A 22,102-nucleotide genomic window follows, 5' to 3' on the forward strand; every position below is an offset into this window, starting at 1 on the left:
AGTCCTCCCATATCGAAATTATATAGAAGCAAGCATTATCAACATTATATCTAATTTATAAGGTCCATTACGTGGTACACTACGAAACAATTAAACCCTAACGACAAACCCAATGAAAGTCACCAAACTTGGGGTAACCAGGTAATTTAATCTCGCAAAATCCTTTTTTAAAACGGTCTTTCCATTTTCCACCCTCCTCGAGTCCAGCTTTTTCCCAATACTATGCCTTTGACACCTCTCTCTGTCTCTCTCTGATCAACCATGGCCAACTTCTTTAGCACCCACTTTGCAGTCCTTCTTCTCTTCACCTTTCTGATCTTCTTCTCCATTCCTATCACTCTCTCCGACTCCTCCATTCATGACCTCCTTCGCTCCAAAGGCTTACCACCCGGTCTGCTCCCCAAGGAGGTCAAGTCCTACACACTCTTAGAAAACGGCACCCTAGAAGTCTTTCTCGATGGGCCGTGCCTGACAAAGTTCGAGAACAGGGTGTATTTTGAGAGTGTTGTGAGGGCTAATCTCACCTATGGGAGTCTCATAGGAGTGGTGGGTCTCTCCCAAGAAGAGCTTTTTCTATGGCTGCCGGTGAAAGATATTATAGTTGATGATCCAAGATCGGGGCTTATACTGTTTGACATAGGGGTCGCTCACAAGCAACTTTCTTTATCACTCTTTGAAGATCCGCCAAGTTGTAAGCCACGAGGTACGTAAATTGGTTTTTGGTGATCTCTCAGATCGGATTAGTTTGATTTTGTTCAATAAATCGATCGTATACATGCTCGGTGCTTTTTCTTTTCTTTTTTCCCTACCATGGTCTGTTTTTTTTGCTTTGGACTTTGTAACTTCTGCAGCAGTTTGTTTTGATGTTGGTTTCTGTTACTTGAGTACGAAACAGCTTTTTTTGTTTGGGATTTTAATGCCAGTGTAGCTGATAATTCCAAGTTACCATGTTATGTTTCAGAACTGCATAGATATTTGTTGCCGGCATTCATGATGTATTTCTCTACTTGCATGTTTGGTATTTTATCCCCTCTCATTTTCTATCTTCCAGACTCCAGAACAAAAAACAAAAACCAAGACAAGTAGGGAACCTTCCTACTTTCAAAAAAAAAAAAAAACAATTCAGAGGAACTTTCCTACGAAAATTAAACTGGAACATTTTCCAGTAAGGCCAGGGACGGCAGTGCGCGCAATCAGCACAGGGTATATTATATACATAGATCATGAACTGTTAATTAGAAATATAATTTCAGGGTGTTTGACATTTTTATGGCTCTTATTTTTCCATGATAAATCATTCATTTTTATTTTATATATATATATATTTTTTTTTAAGGCTGAGGCTGACTATATATGTGGTTATGCAGGTGGTTTGGAGAATCATATTGTGAGGAGGGGGATAGGTTTCGAGGGTCTGAGATAGGGATGCCGACTTGTTTCTATCAAGTTTGTTTTGTTTTTCGTTTTTTTCCCCTATGTGATGCATGTAATAATCTAATTATAGTTATATGGGTAGGTGGGTTTAGATCAGAGGTTGAGTAGTAGTCTGTAAAGATGTCAAATTCTAGAATCAGATGCGCTAATCGAATTAGAAGGTTTGGAAATTCTAATCTTCGAACTTTTGTTCATTCCTTTTTTGTTTAAATATATATATATATATATATATATATTTTTAAATCTGTTTAAATCTGTTTAGAGATAAAGATTAGACGACTATCAAAGGAAAGAATATTATCATGTATCGTGACAATGAAAAAAATCTATTCCATCCTTGAGCATAATTAAGGTAGAATTTTTGTTTCTAAAAATTATCATTTAAATGATAAAATTTGATTTGTAAAATTTAAATTTTAAAATTTTTTATCGAAATCAAATCATACCTTTTAATCTATACCGGCTTATAAATAGAATTTTTCATATTATCATCTCATAATCACAAATACTTGACTGTAAATTAGTGTGAATGAGTTCCAAACAAAATACATACCCTCTGTGATTTGTATTTTATTCTCTTGTAATTTTATGCTTTTCTTTTGCCTTTGATTCTGAGTTTCTAATGGTGGTTTGAATAACTATACACATTGAGGTTGTGGAACGAGGTTTACTGATATTCAAATCAAATGGGAAAGAAAAAAAAAAAAAGGCCTCTGTTCACGGGTGAATTTGGGGGTGTGGTGCAGACAAATCGTAAGCACTTTCTTTCACGGATTTGTACAGAGATTCCTGTATTTTTCAAAAATAGCCCTTTTCTATAATAATCTTTCCATTCAGGCCCCCGGGATTCGTGTGCTTCGCGGGAAATGTGGACCAATGACATTCACTAGTACTGATGGGTGTTACGTGGGTCCAACGCACCTTGTTTGGGTTGAATGGGCCCTACATGCTTCACTTTGTCCTTTTTCCTTTGCTTTGTTGTGCCTTGGCACCATCATCATGAGACTCTTTCCCACCAACATCGTTATATTTTCTTCACTTGTTTTGTTTTTCCTTTTTTTGGTTAAAACTATGTTTTGAAGATGAGATGGCCTGCATGAAGTTTGGTTTTCTTTTCCTCATTAAAACAACATAAATGCTAGATATAATATTTAAATAGATAAGTCTTGTATATATCCTTTATAAAAAAGTGAGTCTCGTTGAAAAAGAATAAATTTTTTTATATTTTTGTAAGATGAATTTATTTTTTTTATAAAAGTAGATTTAGAATTTATATAAATTATTTCTCTTAAATCAACAACTTATCTATTTAAATTTTTGTAAGGTACCATTTGGCTGTTACTTCCAGTGGGCTATTTTTTACAATTTGAGCATAGAAAGTTGCAGGAAAATTACTATGCCGACACCTAATTTTTGAGCCATCGGAAGAAACGATGAAATTCAATAGAGATTTTTCTGTAATTACTATATTGAATTAAATGGTTTAATTTTAAAAAGAGATAAATGCGTCATGCACATCTTACTTTCTATAATATTTAATTAGTGGTATGTTATAGAATTTTTAAACAGTATGCATGAGTCGAATCTCAATTAGTTAACATATGCAATGCAATCAGCACAGTATGCATGAGAACATACCGATTCACTTCACAAGACGATTAAAAACTGATCAGAAAACAAAGAAAAAAATTATATATGATTATTACTTCCAACTGCTGCCGTCTGTCCTATAAAAATAAAATAGTTTTGGGGTTCGATTTCGTTGAACCATATATAATACTTGTCTGGACATGAAAATTACAGCGAAATTTGACTGGGAAATAATTGTTTTCAGATTCAAGACAAAAAAGAAAAGAGAAAATGAACAACCGGGTATATATAAAGGTTCTAATGGGCATTGGCCAAGCTTGGTTACCAGCCAACTCATCCTCAAAATTTACTAAAATGTGTACCATATTGAGTTGAGTTAAAATAAAATTGATTTTTTTTTATAAATAATAATAAATTAAGATAGTAGAATGAGTTTTATAGGATTCACTTAAGATAAATTTAAATATATTTAAATGTTAAGATAAATTTAAATGTATTTATGAAAAATTGAAAAAAATTATAGATCTTACGTATAAAGAATTGTTGAGTTGAAAAAAATTATTGATCTAACGTATAAAAAGATTTTGAGTTGAGATTTAAGAGTTAAATATTTGAATATTAAACTCGATTTAAAATTAGACTGAATTAAATTAATTTCATTTGAGTCCAAATTTCAAACTGAGACTTACAAACTTCAAATGTGCCCAAAGTTCCGTAAATTTTAATTTTAAAGCTAAATCCAACGGCGAAGATGTAATTTTCTTTTATAAAGAATGTGTACTATATATTAAATTTTAAATATAACTTTTATTTATTTGAAATGTGAATGATTTTTTTTATTAATGAAAAATAAATAAATAAAATTGCGGGAGATCTTCCACTCACTTAAATTATTTTGATTTGCATACATAAAGATGAGTACCATCCAATTCCAACAGCACAAACACTTATTTCAAGTTCCTGTTGAAGAGGCTTTTTTCCCAACATTTATTATAGGTGGGACCAGAAAATTATAAGATTTTTAAAATCTTTTGAAGATTTTTCTTTTCAATATAATGTTTTTTTTTTTGTAGGTTGCTTTGTCCTGTCGTGTTTATTGGCTTGTGAATGGTCACGTTCATATGTCAGCTTCTAATAATGGTTTGGTTGTCAAGGTGATAGGTTGGCCACAAAATTAAAATCTTATATTAAAAAGAATAATCCAATCATCAAACGTGGTGTCAATGTCTTTGATCGATTGGTTTGTACTGTTGAGCTTAATTGATACGCCGTCTAGATTTTAACGTTTTTCTGTGTTGCATGTGTTTTTTTTAAATTTTTAATCTCTTTTTGGACCCATTATTATTGTTTTGATTAACTTATTAAAATGGTTTTACGGTTCATCTTAAATGCTCTCAATGAGATTCGTATAAGTAATAAATATTATTTTCATACTTAAATAATAATTTGAATTTGAAAGAGCGAATAGTGGAAGTGTAAACCATAACGAGGGCCGGGCCGAGGGAACTCCCAACATAAAGACATCCTCAAAAGGGCTTCCATCAAAAGAGCCCAAAACATACATCGGGCCAGGGTTTGAATTTTGATCCTTTTGGGCCTCAATGTATCGCACTTCTTCCTTGGAACTCACGGCTTCATCGGCAAACAATACAGACACTTTACTATTTGAGAATCAAAGTATGACCAATCACATCCTGCATTTCCCGGCCACTAATTAATTACTTCGCCAAATATTCCGATCCTTCCTTACTTGAAAGCTTCTCAATTACTAAATTCTCTTTTGATATATTTACAGTCGTAATATGTGAAAATATTGTATAATTATTTTAAAAAATAAATAAATACAAAATTTATATAAAAAAATTAATTTTTTAATAATAAATTTTATAATTTTTAAAAGCACTTGTACATTTTAAGTCGATTTAAATTAAAAGATGAGATCATTTAAACTCATTTTATTATTATTTATAAATTTTAACTTATAAATTTTATTATTATTTATAAATCATCTCTTCTAATTTAATCCCTTATTCAAATTAAATGGAGCCATTACTATTGTTTCTAGCATGGCAAGATCTAAAGGGCTTTTATCTGCTGCGGTAGGGAAGCTCGCTGTATACGTATGTAGCCACCAACAGGTTCCCTCCTAACCGACGCGTCATCTTCTCTTCGAAATGCCTTATCCACAGAATTCAGATATGAAGCGAAATACTATATTGACCTTGTTGTGGGTCCACCTCCTATAAATACCTCTTCCACCCACATTTCATTTCCGATTGCAAGCATATATCCCAAAAACCACGGGACGAGCGAGAGTGCGTGAGAGGTTTCCGGGAAAATCGAAAAATCTCTAGAGTTAGGGTTTCTAAAGCCATGGGAGGCGGAGGAGTAGTGAGAGCGGCGGCTAAGATGTCCGGCATCGGTGTCTTCAACGGTGGCATTCGCGGGGTGCCTGTCATGCCGCCTGCCGAGCACTCGGTGCGCAACGCTACCCTCCCCGTATCCGCGATCTTGTCTTCGTCGTCGGCGTCGTCCAAGACACCCTCCACCGAAGTGTCTTCGATTACGGCAGCGTGGGACGATTGGGAGTTCACCGACAGCGTGGAGGAGCTGAAGATCGAGGCAGGGGAGCCGATGCCGAGGGTAGTATTCGGGGGCGTACCCAGTTTCCAGGAGGCGAAGGAGGCGACTGCGGAATTGAAAGACGCTCTTGACAAGTAAAGTTTTGGTTACTAGTTTTGGTTTTTGATCGAATTTTTGAGCTTCTGCTTTTTCTCATTAGACTTTTCATTTTATTAATCATCTGATCATTTTCGGTATACCATTGGCTTCTATAATATCTTACGCCTGGACATCATGCTCTTAGTATTATGTGTGTAATTTAGTTACTGGGAAAAAGTAGAGGAAAAGAAAATCTGAAAGATATTTGGAGCCTCTTAAACGTGGTTCTTGTTAGGAATTTGGACCTCCTAAATTCACCCCTTAGGATCCACTCTTTGGTGAAATATGAAGAAAAACAGAGAAATAATAACAACACAAGAATTTAAGTGGAAACTCTCAAAATAGGAGAAAAAACCACCAGCCCCAGAGAAGAAAATACACTATGTGAAAAATTATTACAATCACACAATTTTTCTCTTCACTCCAAATGACACCCACAAAGCTTCCCCACTAGCAAAACTTTAACTCTCACCTCTTTTTTTTTTACAAGAAAAGACTAATAGAGGAATTTTACTAGAGTCACAAGTTACTAAATAAGCTTATGATTTTGTGTACTTAACTAAGAGGCTAGGTCCTCTTATTTATAGGCCTTGAGGCCTGCTCCTTACTTTTCACCCACCGGTGTGAGACTCCAAAAGAGCAAACCCAACAATCTCCACCTTGCTACTTTGGCTGATCCCACAGCCACGCTCCACCGTAACGAAGATCTTCATAGCTTCTGCTATCATGCTCCACCATAAAAGCATACCCACTCAGAATAAACCAATTTCAAGCATTTCAATTTCGGCACATGTCGAAAATAACCTTGCTAAAAATTATGGTGCAACTTCCACGTTTGACTTTCCTGGAAGTTCATCAGCCATCGACATAAATTTCCACCACACACCTTACATTAATGTCAAACCAATGCTTGTGTGCAAATTTGTGGACCCGCTAACATTAACACATCCTCTATCATGACAACTTTGGGAATTAATGGCATGCCATGAGGATGTACATGTCCCTTTAACAGACATCGTCTTCCATGGAGAGGGACACAACGTTAGTTTCATTATTAGTATCTCCATTTACTGACTTGGAGCCACTTGCCGAACCTGCTCCTGCTTTTGGACAATTTTTCTTGACGTGCCCAGATTGTCCACACCCCCAGCAGACTACTTTCATCTTCATGGAGTTCCTTCTTCTTCCCATTACCAGTTACTACCAATGCTAAGTTTACAGGTGGACCATTTTTTCCACCACCTAGTCTTCTCGCTTCAGAAAAGAATTTACTGGTAACCTTTGAAAAAATTATTTTCTCATTCCCATGTATCAAAATAGGCTTTATATGCTCATAGGAAGATGGAAGAGACCAGATGAGCCTCAAGGCTTGATCCTCATCATCAATTTTAACTCCAATAGATTCTAGCTCAGAGACAATACCATTGAGAACACTTAAATGATCTGAAATAGTCGTACATTCACTCATATATAGTGTATGAAACTGCTCCTTTAGGTACACCCGATTTGAGACGCCCTTTGTCTGATACAACTCTTCTAGCTTTTCCCAGAGTTCCTTTGCCGTAGATATTCCATGTATATTTGCAAGAACATTCTTGGCCAAGCACAGACGTATCGCACTTGCTGCTCTAAAATCTAGATCTTCCCAATCTTCATCGCTCATTACAGATCTGCTCTTTGTTTCATCAGTCACGCTAGTATTACTGCTGACTTCAGGGGTTGGTCTGCCCTTCAATGCCTTGTGTAATCTTGATTGAATCAAAACATCCTTGACTTGAACTTGTCACAAGCCAAAATTGATTCTCCCATCAAATTTCTCCAACTCATATCTGATAGAATTTGAAACCTTACTTCCTGACATTGCCTCGATGAATTTTACCGTAGAAATGAATGGTACTCACTAAGTAAGTTCCCAGAAAAGATTATTCTTTTCTAGACAGAACTTCAAGGTTCCCAGGAAAGATTGGAGGGTCACACTGGACCACTTAAATACCAATCTCCTAGACAGAACCTCCTTAGACTGTACGTATCCACACTACCACACTAAAGCTCCACCCACAAAAAAAAGAACCTAGTGGCTCTGATACCACTTGTTAGGAATTTGGACCTCCTAAATTCACCCCTTAGGATCCACCCTTTGGTGAAATATGAAGAAAAACAGAGAAATAATAACAACACAAGAATTTACGTGGAAACTCTCAAAATAGGAGAAAAAAACACTAGACCCAGAGAAGAAAATACACTATGTGAAAAATTATTACAATCACACAATTTTTCTCCTCACTCCAAATGACACCCACAAAGCTTCCCCACTAGTAAAACTTTAACTCTCACCTCTTTTCTTTTTACAAGAAAAGACTAATAGAGGAATTTTACTAGAGTCACAAGTTACTAAATAAGCTTATGATTTTGTGTACTTAACTAAGAGGCTAGGTCCTCTTATTTATAGGCCTTGAGGCCTGCTCCTTACTTTTCACCCACCGGTGTGGGACTCCAAAGGAGCAAACCCAACAGTTTTTATTAAGTTTTATTATTGTCGTGATAATATTTGTGTGTAAACTGTAAAGAAGAAATTTGGGTTAATTTAACTGTGAGCAAAAAAAAAAAGAGAACATTTTCCCACATTTTTCTCAATGATACTCTGTAGTTCGTGTGGGTGTTATTAGGCACTGCTCTAGCCCCTCAGTTGAAATTGAGCGTGAGACCAACTTTTTTGAACCCTCAAAGTTCTTTTTCGTTTGATTGGGGTGACCAATTGTGACTATAGGTGAGATGACTTTGGATTGATCTTGGCTTATACATAAAATACAAAAATTATTATATGGTTCCTGAGATTAGTTTGAGATATTTCTATTTTCTTATTTTTTTTTCTTGATCGGTAGTAAAAAGAAAATTGAAAAAAAAAAATTAAATGTGTTTGAGAGATTTGGAGTGAGAAGTGTGTGGTTCCAAGTTAAGCGTGGGTATGACTGACTGCTGTTGAAGTAGGTACAAATATGTTACAAAGGGATTGTTTGTGTTCCTACTTCCTTGCGTTTGGAGATCTAATTTATGGTGGGCAGATGTTTGTTTGTGGAACTTATAGTGCTTCATATGATGAAAAAAATCCAGAAATCTTGCAAGTTGCAATTTTAAGACGGACTACAGTTATGACAACATGCTTCCCTGGATGTATTTGATGTGTGTGGTTAGAATTTATGTCGGTCTTGTCTTATTTCATGTTTGAATTGTTTTCTACGTTGTGTTGAATCTATTGTTTTTCAGGGTATATCTGTCATCTCCGAAATCCACTGGATTTAGTGATACATTTGCTGCTGATCATGTTTCTGTCCTGTCTCCCCTTACAAACCCAGAGTCAGACACTAAATCTTGTGTCTTCTTTGAGGCTACACCAGCTCCTGTGCCAAAAAATGTCCTTCAGGCATTTAAGTTACTCAGTGAAAGCCCTAAAGCTCAGGTAATGATATTACTTTCATCTCATGGAATAAAATTAAACAAATAAAATAAAAAAGGAAAAAGAAATCTCCAAGAATGACATTCATGGAAAGTTCAGGGCTCTTCTAAATGTTCTTTTTGAAAAGATGAGAATTTTAAAGGAAGATCCAACAGAGAATAAAAAGACTTTCAGATTGTTGCTATTTTATGCTATGTTCTGTTAGCGTGTCAATAGGTGCTCATTTGTTGCCTCGGATATCTTTGATCTTGTTCCATCTTTCACCGTCCTGGATAACTTAGATGACTTATGAGTAGATTCCTTCTTGAACCATGTTTGTGCTTTTCTTTTTGTACCCAGACTGTAGTTGCTTCAATTGCATCTGACCCAAATGTCTGGAACGCGATGATGGATAATCCTATGCTTAAGGATTACTTGGCTTTAGAACAGAGAAGTAAGTGTTGTTTAATATTTTTGTTCTTTTGTTACCAATTAATCACTATAGTCATCATTATATTTTAAACCACTAGGGGTTGGCTCAAGTGGTAAGGCCTTAGGCTTGGGGGTATGCTCTCTTTCCAGGTCTAAGGTTCACATCCCATTGTGCGCAAACAATCTCTAGTTGGACCGGAGATTTTTTTTTCCTTGAATTACCCAATGTGCACTTGCGAGAAATTCTTTTTCAAGGGCCAGTCAATCTCTGGATTAGTCGAGACACTGTTCCTGGACATCCGGTGACAATATAAAAAAAAAAAAAAAGGTTATCATTATATTTAAAGTAGGTGCTCATATGATAAAGAAATCACTTGTAGATGACAATCCAGAACCACAATCTCCTAAGAGATTTGAAGAATCATCTGATGGAGGTCAAACTGGGAGCAAAGAGAATGGATTTGCCCATATTACGGGTATGATGCAGAACATTAAGCGTAAAGTACTTGAGATGGTGAGCAACGTGTCCAATTTGTTTCAGAACATCTTCGGAGTTTCAGCATCAGATGAAATTTCCTCCGATTCCAATGGAAATGTTAAAACGGCAGGAGCGACCTTCATGGGATTGGCGGTGCTGGTTATGATGGTGATTGTGTTAAAGCGTGTCTAGATTTTCTACGCGGCCTCTCTGTGAATTTGTCGAATTAACAAATTCTATGCGTGTTTTCTGGCGGGATGCCATAATATACATAAATAAGAACGTTGTGAAATTTAAAAAATGAAAAAAAAGAAAATCAGTGTTTGTAGTACTATTGTAATTGATTGCCCATCAGTAGTATCTATGTGCATGTGTTTGAGGAGGGAGTGTGTACTTTTGGTGGACTGTGTTGGATGAGATGATCTCCTTTTGGCCACGTGTTCTGCTTATGGGAGTACAGTCCGGTCTTTATAATTCGGGAAAATTTCATTTTGGTTGGCACATGATCTGATGCAGTTGTGGGTGCGGTTCTGTGTCACTAATTGCAATTTCTGCAATTGTTTTGCCTTCTTTTGTCAACGCTCATGTCAGTGATTCTTGGCTAAGTGTTTGTATACAAATTATCTTCCTATTCTTCTGCACGTGGATTGCCTTATGTGTGGTGTGGTAGATGATGAGTAGAATTTTTATTAAAAGTATAGTTCCAAGAAACAAGGAATTGGCTCACGAGACAAGCACAAAAATGAATATTTTACTAGATTTGCATGTACGTATCTTAGAATTAGCTTGTCATTTTTCTTCTTATAAATCTACAGCTCAGTTACAGATGGGATATATTGCACCATCACTTCTCGTCAGTCGTCAACTATTTTGGAGTTCTTGATTTGTACCTGTACTTTTAAGTACAAAACAAGAACCTTTTCAACAAAAATAACTGCACAATTAGACCTTACGAGAAAGTGTTAATCGATCCATAACATCAAGAATAAGAGCAATTTCATGGTTCCAATACATGGAGGAGACAATTGCATGAAATAATATCGTTACAATTCACCAATTGTCTTGTCTACTATAGATATTCTTCATCTTGAGAAAGTGCTCTTGATGTTATCTTCTCCAGAACAGTAAGGTAGATTTTTCTTTTTCAATGACTTGTAACATTGCCAAGACAGGACCCTTCGGATCTATCCTAGGGAGTAATCCCAAATACATGAGCCCACCACCAAACCGTGTATCAACTATCAAGTAATTCAAGAGTTTGAGCATTTATTCACTGGATGTTATCCTCTTAAAGAATAATCTGATGAGAATTGGTTGCCTTGCTTGTCAATCAATTGCTACTAATGTACATGATGTCCTCCTTTGATATATGCATCTGCCTCGTCTCTTTTTGTATTTACCAGTTTCCGATCCGGTTGTCCTCGATAAAAAGAATACAATTACGTAACTTAGGTTGCAACTAACTTCTAACTAGGGCTGTGCAAATCACTCGTAAATCCGATGAGCCCGCTTAGAGTAACCCTACCCAACCCGCATTTTGTCGGGTTAGTATATGCTCAGGTCTCCAACCCGATAAGTCAACAGATTTGCATTTTTATTTCAACCTGTCCGCATTTTCTGCATTTCTCCCTTTTCCATTATTTAACTTTGTGACCAGCCTGTTTCACCGATTCCACTAGGAGAAGTAGAACGTTGGTCTTTCAATTATATAGGCTAGGGAAGACGCTTTTGGTTTTGATATGGGCTACGCTTGGCTGGTAGAGATTGTTTGGTTTTGATATTGTGGCCTTTGTTCCAACTTCTACTTCCTCTGGACGGCTCTGCTTGGTTTTGGAGCTCACCGCCTCTGGATCGCCTTCACGACCTCTCCTTCTTCTCTGTTTGCTGAACCATCTAGTCCAATTTTAGATGCAAAAGCAAGGGATTGGTGCCGACATCGAAGCTATCAATCCCAAGATTTGACGACGTTGTTGGGCGAGTATTTTTTAACAAAAAATCTAAGATTTTTTGGCTTTTATTTATCTTGACGAAGAGAAAGGACAGCCTTATGCGCAGGCCTTGTTCTTTGGAATCCACTTGCGAAACTTGGATGTGATGTTGTATTGATCTCACAGCGCAAGAAGAAGGAGATGTGAAATGCAGCGTTCGGTTCTGAAAGATTTCGATCCGACCCGAATCGTGAGGGTTGGGTCGGCCTAACACCATTCTTAGATGTTGACAGGTCGATCCCCATTTTGGTTTCGGTGGGTTGGGTTGCAGGCCTACTTCTAACAACATATAAACAGTGATCGTTTCACACAAACTTTCTTCTTTCCCTCTCTAACTCAGCCAGAGAAGGGACATGGCACTTACCTTCTTTAAGAAAAACGCCAAATATAAATAAGTTGTTGGTATTTTTTAATAAATAGTATTTATCAATAACGTTTCTTTTTTGAGATGTTCGTTACCAACATTTATTTTTAAGAGGTCATTAATGTATGTACCGTTATTTTACGTTTTGAACTTTTTCTTCTTTATTTCTATCAAGAGTTCCTCTTTGAAAAGGAAATTCCTATGTTGTGGGTTAAACGGCAACTGATGATATTTTAACACATCAGACTCCCTTATAATAAAATTATGCACTGCATCACAGCATATCAAAACAAAACTCCCTCCCACCCGTGTATGGGGGAAGTGGATACGCTCATTTTCTTCAATTAATCCCTTTCAATCTGTTCGAGTTTTCGATGATGGCTTCAATTTTATTATCCTCTCCCCTGCTACATCTCTTGCATGCTCTGCTTCACTGTTTTTCATGAAAACAACTAGTTCTCTGTTTCAGTCTCTAAGCAATGTGTGAAAAGAGGTCCTACAATTTCCTCTCATTTTTATCATATGGATCTTTCCCTTTTCTTTGAGCTAAGCTTTATCGTTAAGTGGGTCTTTCGCACAAAAGGTTGCTATGTTTTCCTCTGATCAAAACCATATGGTCAGGGTTCATGAAAAATAAGGACTCTTTGATTTCGCATTAAAACTTGTTGATGCATGTTTTTGCTCTTTTTTTGGAGATTGTGTTTAGACTCTAAAAAATCGGATATATTTTTTTGACCTTGCCTCAAAATTGTGGTGAAGCCATCCATCTATGTACAGAACGGAGGAGACTCATCAAGCATGCCATTGATTCAAGGTACTCCCTTGTGGCTTGCAGCTGCTCAACATCGGATGGGGGAGAGATGAAAATGTGGGATCTACGTGAATGGCGCCCAGGGATGTACCTGTAGGAAGATATTATCTTTTATCAACTAATTTCTTACCGCTCTTAGGTAATGGTCCTATAATCTTCTGCAGTTGGTTTTTTCTTTTATGTTGGGAATGAATGAGTGTGTCATTTCTTGGAAAAAAAAAACGTTAATCTTTTCATTAAATTTGTTCTTTTAATTGCACTATTACCGAGTCTATCTTTTTTCATGAATGAATGTGCCAGCTCTTAGTGTATTTTTGTATTGTTTAAATTTTGATGGAGGTTGGCGTCGGTTTTATAGTTTATTATTATTATTTGTAGTGTGGTGTTGTTTTATCTGTATAATATAGAGAAACTCTCTAAAGAGACAAAAAAAAAAAAAAAGTTGCACCTAGATAATTTTGAGAGTATTTTAAGATAAAAGACGTGTGTTTTTTTAGTGGAGTTTTTAGGGTCAACCACTTGTGCAGAGTAGGCTTGAGTTATACGACGATCAGTTAGGCTATCCTGAAGAAGTCAAGTCAAGAAGATTTCTGTTGCACCAGTTAATTTGAGACTTTGAACACCACAGAGAGCTTGAATCTCTTTAAAGAGAGCGAGATTTTCGTGCCTCAGTCTAAACTGGTTTCGTTTGAATGTTAATTTCATTGTAATTTTTATTATATTATTGTGTATTTATCAACAATTTTAAGGAAATTTCAGCATGGAGCCTACAACTGAAAAATCCACAGAAAGCATTAGAGAACTCAACAAGTCATTCCGGTTCAAAAGAGCTTATTTCAAGAGATGGAAGTGCAATATTCTCTTCTATCAAAGCCTTCCCAATGTCTCTTATGTTCTCATAGTAAATAATCCTAGCAAGATTTACTACTGAGAACATGACTGAAGCATAAGTGAAAACTCACGAAGAAAAGATTGAAAAATATACCAAATATGAGTATAACTGTTGATGTTATCTTTTTAGTTGTCTTGCTGATCAACTTTATAATTATTGCAATACTACTTACACATCTGTAAAGAAAATTTGGAAAGCTTTACAGAGTAAATATGATATAGAAGAAGCCGGAGCGAAGAAATATGTGGCAAGTCGCTTCTTTCGATATCAAATGATAGATGAAAAATCTATTGAGGATGGAGTTTCAAAAGTTGATGCACCATAAACAAAAAGAGACATACTTAGAGACATTAATCACACGTATTCATGTAGAGGAGGAAGCTATAGGCCAATATGATTTGGTGTTTCAAAATGGTAATGAGGATTCCAGGACAAAGGTAAATTTAATTTCTAAAAATGGTAACTTGCCCAAATGTCAAAATACAAGAAATAGTTATTTAAAGCCGCAAAGAAAAGATTTCAAAAAATTTAGTAGACCTCACAAAAAGAGTTTTCAAAACCAAAATGATAAAAACAAAGGACTCCTTTACAAAATCAACTTTGTTTTGTCTGTGGTAAAATTGGGCACTTTGCTCAAATTTGTAAGTTCTGAAAGTGAGAAAATAATAATCCTCAAGTTAATATAACTGAAGAGCCGTTTATAGCAATGATCACATATATTAATATAGTTCAATTTGTTAAAGGGTGGTGGGCAGATTCTAGTGCCAATAGGTATGTCTGCTATGATAAAAATTAGTTCAAAAATTTTACTCCATTTGAAAAAGAGAAGACTATTATGCTTGGTGATTCAAGTAAAACTGAGGTTCTTGAGAGTGGTGAGGTTGAGTTGAAATTCACCTCTAGACGTATATTGATGCTCAAAGACGTACTTTATACATCGTCTATGAGGAAGAATTTGATGTCTAGTTTTTTACTCAATAAAGCGGGCTTCAAACAAATTATGAAATCTGATCAATATGTAATTATAAAAAATGGAGTTTTTGTGGGCAAGAGCTATGCTTGTGAATTGTGATGGGATGTTTAAATTGAATATTGATAATAAAGCATAGAATGTTTCTTTTTATATGCATTATTCTTTAAATATTTTGGCACATATGCTTATGTCTTTCTTAAATATGGAATAAAAAATAGCAGTTCATTTTTCTTCATATTGGAATAAAGTGATTTTTGAGTAAAGTGTTTTTTTTTTTTGTGAAAATAAAATTTCTTTTTAAAATAAAAAATTAGTGGGTGTTAAGGTTTTAGAAAATAATTTTTTTTTTCAAAAGATTTTGCCTCCAATATCTTTAGTTTCTCTTCAGTTTTCAATTCTTTGAGCTTTTGGGAGTAAAGTCACAAGTGGTTGAAATCTTGGTGTTTGGCGAACGTTTGTGTATGTCTAGTGCATTTAGATGCATGAAATCTGTTCCAACTTATTCCTTTGTGGAAAAAATCAATTAATTCTTTGTGACAGTACTACTATAATTGGTAGAGTACAAAAGTGTAATTATAACTATAAATCCATATCCTTTAGAATAAAAATATAGTATTGTGAACTTTTTTTTTACCGATAGTGTTATTAATGTGAATCCACTAAACAAAGATTTGACAAGAGAAATAGTCTGAAATACATCGAGAGGAATGAAATAAAAACATAATTCAAGAGCTATGTATGAGGATACCCAACCTGGAGACCAGAGATCTTGAGAATTGGGTTCAATGGGAAAAACAAATCATATGATGGTCGTAAGAAATGTACTTTTTATTTTATTTCTCATTCATATGATGTAAGTGCATTTATCATGTAATGTTGTGGAGGATGAGTTTTTGGAAAAACTCTTAATGAAATTCTTTAGCTCTTATAAGAAGGATGTAAGAATTACATGAGCACCCTTGACAAATTTTACTTATGTGAGTGTGGAAGTGAGGTCGCTCTCTATGAGATTTGAGTTTATTCTCAAATACATTTATGAAACTAGGATTAACACAAGGTCGTAATGTGCTGGCTAATAAAACTCATGTCAACACCAGTGTTAGTATGTGTGAGTAATAATTTTTTATTTCTCTTAAGTAGTCATAGTTTAAGTTTGAGATCACTACTCACTCTGGAGTAAATGTTATTATTTTACTAAATAAAAGTTCAATGCAGAGCACGCCTTCATAATGCATAATAATCATTCTTTGTCTGAAAATATTTCTCTTATGTATATTATTTTTTTATTATTAAAAAATAGTGGAAGAATGTTGATATTTTTTAATAAATCAATAACGTTTCATTTTTGAGATGTTCATTACCAACGTTTATTTTTAAGCGGCCATTAACGTCTGTACCGTTATTTTACGTTTTGAACTTTTTCTTCTTTATTTTTATCAACTAATTTCTTACCGCTCTTAGTTAATGGTCTCATAAACTTCTGCAGTCGATCCAGTCCCGCTGAGAGCTACCATTAGTATAAAATATTGTATTTTTTTATTTTACTTTTTTATATATATTTTTTTTGATACTGTAAAATATATTTTTAAAAAATAAAAAAATCATAATATTATTAAAAAATACTTACTTAATTATTAAATAAAAATAAAAAATAAAAAATAATATAGTAGTAACTTCTAGCGGAATTGGAAGTATTGAGAGTAGCTTTACTCTTTTTCTTTTAAGTTGGGAATGAATGAGTGTAACGTTTCTTGGAAAAAAAAAAAAACGTTAATCTTTTCATTAAATTTGTTCTTTTAATTCATCATTCATTGCACAATTACCGGGTCTATCTTTTTTCATGAATGAATGTGCCAGCTCTTAGTGTATTTTTGTATTGTTTAAATTTTGATGGAGGTTGGCGTCTGTCTATTGTCTATTATTATTATTATTATTTTTAGTGTAGTGTTGTTTTATCTGTACAATATAGAAAAAATTTCTAGAGAGACAAAAAAAGAGTTGTAACCAGATAATTTTAAGAGTATTTTTAGATAAAAAAAATATATATATATTCTTTTGAGTAGAGTTTTAGACTTAACTACTTGTGTAGAGTAAGCTTGAGTCATATGACGATCAGTTAGACTGTTGTATCCTGGCAGAGTCAAGTCAAGAAGATTTCTGTTACACAGGTTAATTTAAGACTTTGAACACCGTAGATGACTTGAATCTCCTTAAAAAGAATGAGATTTCTGTACCTCACTCCAAATTGGTTTCGTTTGAATATTAATTTCATTGTAATTTTTATTATATTATTGTGTATTTCATCCACATAAGTTACTTCCCATTCATCTTGTGAGAGCGTACCTACATAACACAAAGCAATACTATAAACTATCAGTCATAGCAGGTGGATCTGAAGCACTTTGAGGACGACACGGTAGTGAATGACTAAAAAGAAAAGCAAATGAGCCCTTTGTTGGGAAATAGAGGGGTAATGGTAACAAAACATTAGTACGATAACAAAGAAAGGGCAAACGATTCTCAACTAAAATAAGAACTAGTGTCTTGGATTACTGACTTGTTTACTACCCAGTGAGAAAGGAAAAGGCATTACTGCTAAAGGGAAACTTTTTTTTTGAAAAGTAGCTAAAGGAAACTTACTCTGATCTTGATTACCATCACCCAAGGCACCAATCCTCCGCATGAGGCCCACATATTCTGACTTTTTTATATATTCGTGCACAAATTCATGCGAGTTCTTTGCAAACACTAGCCCCAAATCATTCTTTGGCAACACATAATAGGTGATGAAAATAATACACTGGCTACTATACAACAAACACAGAGATGTAAAACCTTCTAACACTACTGCAACAAGAAAAATTATATACATAAGTCTCGTATTCCTGCACACCACTTAAAAGTATGTAAATTTATTCTTTTACCTTTATGTTTCATGAAATATGAAATATGAAATATGAGGATAAAAATATATTTTTTAAGTGGTGTGCAGAGTGTGAGGCTTACATGACTTACGTGTAGCATAACTCCTGCAACAAAGATACATAGTTATGCATTACCTTGACATGGCAACTCATCATCCAATTCATAAAAACTACAAGATATATAAAAAACAAACAACTTTGATACCTCAAGGTGAAACTTGTACTTGATACCAAAAGGTTTGGAAGATTTGAATTTCTGGAACATATAATGCGGTCAAGTTAGAAGTGATCTCCAGCATGCATGCATAATGGTAGGAAAAAAATATTTACATATTTACAGATTTAAAATATTTAACAATTTTAAATATTTAAAAAAAGTAAAAACAAAATTATAATATTATTAAAAAATACTTTCTTAATCATTATTTTTTTATTTTACTTCGTCATTAAAGAAATATTTATTAATAATTTTTTTTTTACTTCATGATTAAGGAAGTATTTTTTAATAATATTATAAATTTATTTTATTTTTAAAAAATATTAAAAAAATTTCTATAAAAAATAACTATAAAAAAAAATATATTAAAAAACATATGCTAGAGTCAGCTAGCAGTACTCATAAAAAAACATTAAAAAATTATCTGCCATTACTGAGGAATCTTAATGGTCATGGAAATCATCAATCACAGAATACAACTTTTACTCCATGTACTCGCTCTTTATTATATAATTACTCTAATAAAGGTTAAAAAGTAATGGCAAACACGAAGAGGTGCAAGATAAAACCTTCTCTAAGTGCCAATCAAGGTGCCTTTTGGACGAAGTAAAGATGATGGTCCACCTCCTATAAATACCTCTTCCACCCACCTTTCATTTCCAATATATCCCAAGAATCACAGGACGAGCGAGAGTGCGTGAGAGCTTTCCGGAAAAATCTATAGGGTTAGGGGTTCTAAAGCCATGGGAGGCGGAGGAGCAGTGAGAGCGGCGGCTAAGATGTCCGGCATCGGTGTCTTAAACGGTGGCATTCGCAGGTTGCCTGTCATGCCGCCTGCCGAGCACTCGGTGCGCAACGCCACCCGCCCCGTATCCGCGATCTTGTCTTCGTCGTCGGCGTCGTCCAAGACACCCTCCACCGAAGTGTCGTCGATGCCGAGGGTAGTATTCGAAGGCGTACCCAGTTTCCAGGAGGCGAAGGAGGCGACAGCGGATTTAAAAGACGTTCTTGAGAAGTAAAATTTTGGTTACTAGTTTCGGTTTTTGATCGAATTTTTGAGCTTCTGCTTTTTCTTATTAGACTTTTCATTTTACCAATCAACTGATCATTTTCGGTGTACCATTGGCTTCTATAATATTTTACGCCTTGACATCATGATTCATATTCATATTCATGCTCTTACTATTATGTGTGTAATTTAGTTACTGGGAAAAAGTAGAGGAAAAGAAAATCTTAAAGATATTTGGAGCCTCTTAAATGTGCTTTTTGTTAAATTTTATTATTATTATTATTATTATTATTTTAACTGTGAGCGAGAGAGAGAGAGAGAGCAAGAACATTTGGAGTTGAAAAAAAACATTGAATGTGTTTAGAGATTTGGAGTGAGAAGTGTGCGGTTCCAAGTTAAGCGTGGGTATGACTGACTGCTGTGGAGGTAGGTACAAATATGTTAGAAAGGGATTGTTTGTGTTCCTTGCGTTTGGAAATCTAACTTCTGGTCGGCAGATGCTTGTTTGTGGAACTTATAGTGCTTCATATGATGAAAAAAATCCAGCAATCTCGCAAGTTGCAATTTTTAGACGGACTACAGTTATGACAACATGCTTGCCTGCATGTATTTGATGTGTGTGGTTAGAATTTATGCCAGTCTTGTCTTATTTCATGTTTGAATTGTTTTCTACGTTGTGTTGAATCTATTATTTTTCAGGGAATATCTGTCATCACCGAAATCCACTGGATTTGGTGATACATTTGCTGCTGATCATGGTTCTGTCCTGTCTCCCCTTACAAACCCAGAGTTAGACTCTTGTGTCTTCTTTGAGGCTACACCAACTCCTGTGCAAAAAAATGTCCTTCAGGCATTTAAGTTCTTCAGTGAAAGCCCTAAAGCTCAGGTAATGACATTACTTTCATCTCATGGAATAAAATTAAAAAAAGAAAAAAGAAAAAAGAAATCTCCGGGAATGAATGACATTCATGGAAAGTTCAGGGCTCTTCTAAATGTTCTATTTGAAGAGATGAAAATTTTAAAGGAAGATCCAACAGAGAATAAAAAGACTTTTTCAGATTGTTGCTATTTTATGCTATGTTCTGTTAGCGTGTCAATAGGTGCTCATTTGTTGCCTCAGATATATTTGATCTTGTTCCATCTTTCGCCGTCCTGGATAACTTAGATGACTTGTGAGTAGATTCCATCTTAAACCATGTTTGTGCTTTTCTTTTTGTACCCAGACTGTAGTTGCTTCAATTGCATCTGACCCAAATGTCTGGAACGCGATGATGGATAATCCTATGCTTAAGGATTACTTGGCTTTAGAACAGAGAAGTAAGTGTTGTTTAATATTTTTGTTCTTTTGTTACCAATTAATCACTATAGTCATCATTATATTTTAAACCACTAGGGGTTGGCTCAAGTGGTAAGGCCTTAGGCTTGGGGGTATGCTCTCTTTCCAAGTCTAAGGTTCACATCCCATTGTGCGCAAACAATCTCTAGTTGGACCGGAGATTTTTTTTTCCTTGAATTACCCAATGTGCACTTGCGAGAAATTCTTTTTCAAGGGCCAGTCAATCTCTGGATTAGTCGGGACACTGTTCCTGGACATCCGGTGACAATATAAAAAAAAAAAAAAAAGGTTATCATTATATTTTAAGTAGGTGCTCATATGATAAAGAAATCACTTGTAGATGACAATCCAGAACCACAATCTCCCAAGAGATTTGAAGAATCATCTGATGGAGGTCAAACTGGGAGCAAAGAGAATGGATTTGCCCATATTACGGGTATGATGCAGAACATTAAGCGTAAAGTACTTGAGATGGTGAGCAACGTGTCCAATTTGTTTCAGAACATCTTCGGAGTTTCAGCATCAGATGGCATTTCCTCCGATTCCAATGGAAATACTAAAACGGCAGGAGCGACCTTAGTAGGATTGGCGGTGATGGTTATGATGTTGATTTTGTTCAAGCGTGTCTAGACTTTCTACGCGGCCTCTCTGAGAATTTGTCGAATTAAGAAATTCTATGCATGTTTTCTGCCATGTACATAAATAAGAACGTTGTGAAATTAAAAAAATGAAAAAAAAAATAAAATAAAATCAGTGTTTGTAGTACTATTGTAATTAATTGCCCATCAGTAGTATCTATATGTGCATGTGTTTGACGAGCGACTGTGTACTTTTGTTGGATTGTGTTGGACGAGATTATCTCTTTCTGCCCACGAGTTCTGCATAATTTCTCGGAGTACAGCCCGGTCTTTATATTAACATTGGCAGATGCATCTCAAAGTCATATTTACATAATATAGACTTAAATTTCTCTATATTAGATTATGCATTTTTAAATATTTGTATAGTTATGAATAATAAATATACAAATTTAGAAATCTACTGTTTATTCTATAAAACATATTGGGTGGCTCTGCGGCCACCATTCCCAATCCTGCTGGAAGTTACCGTTAGTGTAAAATATTGTATTTTTTTATTTTATTTTTTATATATATATTTTTAAAACTGTAAAATATTTTTTAAAAATAATAAAAAAATAATAATATCATTAAAAAATACATACTTAATTATTAAGTAAAAATAATATTAAAAAAATATAATGATAACTCTTAGTGAAACTGATAGCGATGAGAATAGCTTTACTCAAACATATTTTACTCATGTTTCATATTTCATGAAATATGAGGGTAAAAGAATAAATTTACATACTTTTAAGTGGTGTACATGAGCGTGAGACTTATATATATAATTTTTCTTTACTAATTCTCTCTCTCCTCCCTCTCGCTCTCTCTCTCCCACCCCCATTGGGATTCTTTTCATCCCACTTCTCTCCTCTCACTC

The 22,102-nt window shown here is 34.8% G+C and overlaps 3 protein-coding genes across 3 annotated transcripts; all 3 read left to right on the forward strand.

Moving 5' to 3' along the window:
* Window positions 1-73: 73 nt before the first annotated feature.
* On the forward strand, window positions 74-1,604 carry LOC108993355. The gene is made up of 2 exons (XM_018968243.2): window positions 74-703; window positions 1,368-1,604. The coding sequence occupies exons 1-2, from the start codon at window positions 262-264 to the stop codon at window positions 1,421-1,423; spliced, it is 498 nt and encodes a 165-aa protein (XP_018823788.1). The 5' UTR covers window positions 74-261; the 3' UTR covers window positions 1,424-1,604.
* A 3,675-nt stretch (window positions 1,605-5,279) lies between these two features.
* Window positions 5,280-10,727, forward strand: LOC108993338. Its single transcript, XM_018968220.2, has 4 exons — window positions 5,280-5,741; window positions 9,010-9,202; window positions 9,539-9,632; window positions 9,991-10,727. The coding sequence occupies exons 1-4, from the start codon at window positions 5,398-5,400 to the stop codon at window positions 10,278-10,280; spliced, it is 921 nt and encodes a 306-aa protein (XP_018823765.1). The 5' UTR covers window positions 5,280-5,397; the 3' UTR covers window positions 10,281-10,727.
* An 8,189-nt stretch (window positions 10,728-18,916) lies between these two features.
* LOC108993347 lies at window positions 18,917-21,462 on the forward strand. Its single transcript, XM_018968232.2, has 4 exons — window positions 18,917-19,272; window positions 19,966-20,152; window positions 20,490-20,583; window positions 20,943-21,462. The coding sequence occupies exons 1-4, from the start codon at window positions 19,001-19,003 to the stop codon at window positions 21,230-21,232; spliced, it is 843 nt and encodes a 280-aa protein (XP_018823777.1). The 5' UTR covers window positions 18,917-19,000; the 3' UTR covers window positions 21,233-21,462.
* The last annotated feature ends 640 nt before the right edge of the window (window positions 21,463-22,102 follow it).

This window comes from Juglans regia, chromosome 9, assembly GCF_001411555.2.
Source record: "Juglans regia cultivar Chandler chromosome 9, Walnut 2.0, whole genome shotgun sequence".
Taxonomy (NCBI): Eukaryota; Viridiplantae; Streptophyta; class Magnoliopsida; order Fagales; family Juglandaceae; genus Juglans; species Juglans regia.

What these genes read in the sequence shown, in the direction of transcription:
- LOC108993355 (XM_018968243.2), top strand. Translation starts at nt 262, where the DNA reads ATGGCCAACTTCTTTAGCACCCACTTTGCAGTCCTTCTTCTCTTCACC. An exon ending in GCCAAGTTGTAAGCCACGAG is followed by an intron (nt 704 to 1,367) that starts GTACGTAAATTG and finishes GTGGTTATGCAG; the next exon opens with GTGGTTTGGAGAATCATATT.
- LOC108993338 (XM_018968220.2), top strand. Translation starts at nt 5,398, where the DNA reads ATGGGAGGCGGAGGAGTAGTGAGAGCGGCGGCTAAGATGTCCGGCATC. An exon ending in GTGAAAGCCCTAAAGCTCAG is followed by an intron (nt 9,203 to 9,538) that starts GTAATGATATTA and finishes TTTTGTACCCAG; the next exon opens with ACTGTAGTTGCTTCAATTGC. An exon ending in CTTGGCTTTAGAACAGAGAA is followed by an intron (nt 9,633 to 9,990) that starts GTAAGTGTTGTT and finishes AATCACTTGTAG; the next exon opens with ATGACAATCCAGAACCACAA.
- LOC108993347 (XM_018968232.2), top strand. Translation starts at nt 19,001, where the DNA reads ATGGGAGGCGGAGGAGCAGTGAGAGCGGCGGCTAAGATGTCCGGCATC. An exon ending in TTAAAAGACGTTCTTGAGAA is followed by an intron (nt 19,273 to 19,965) that starts GTAAAATTTTGG and finishes ATTATTTTTCAG; the next exon opens with GGAATATCTGTCATCACCGA. An exon ending in CTTGGCTTTAGAACAGAGAA is followed by an intron (nt 20,584 to 20,942) that starts GTAAGTGTTGTT and finishes AATCACTTGTAG; the next exon opens with ATGACAATCCAGAACCACAA.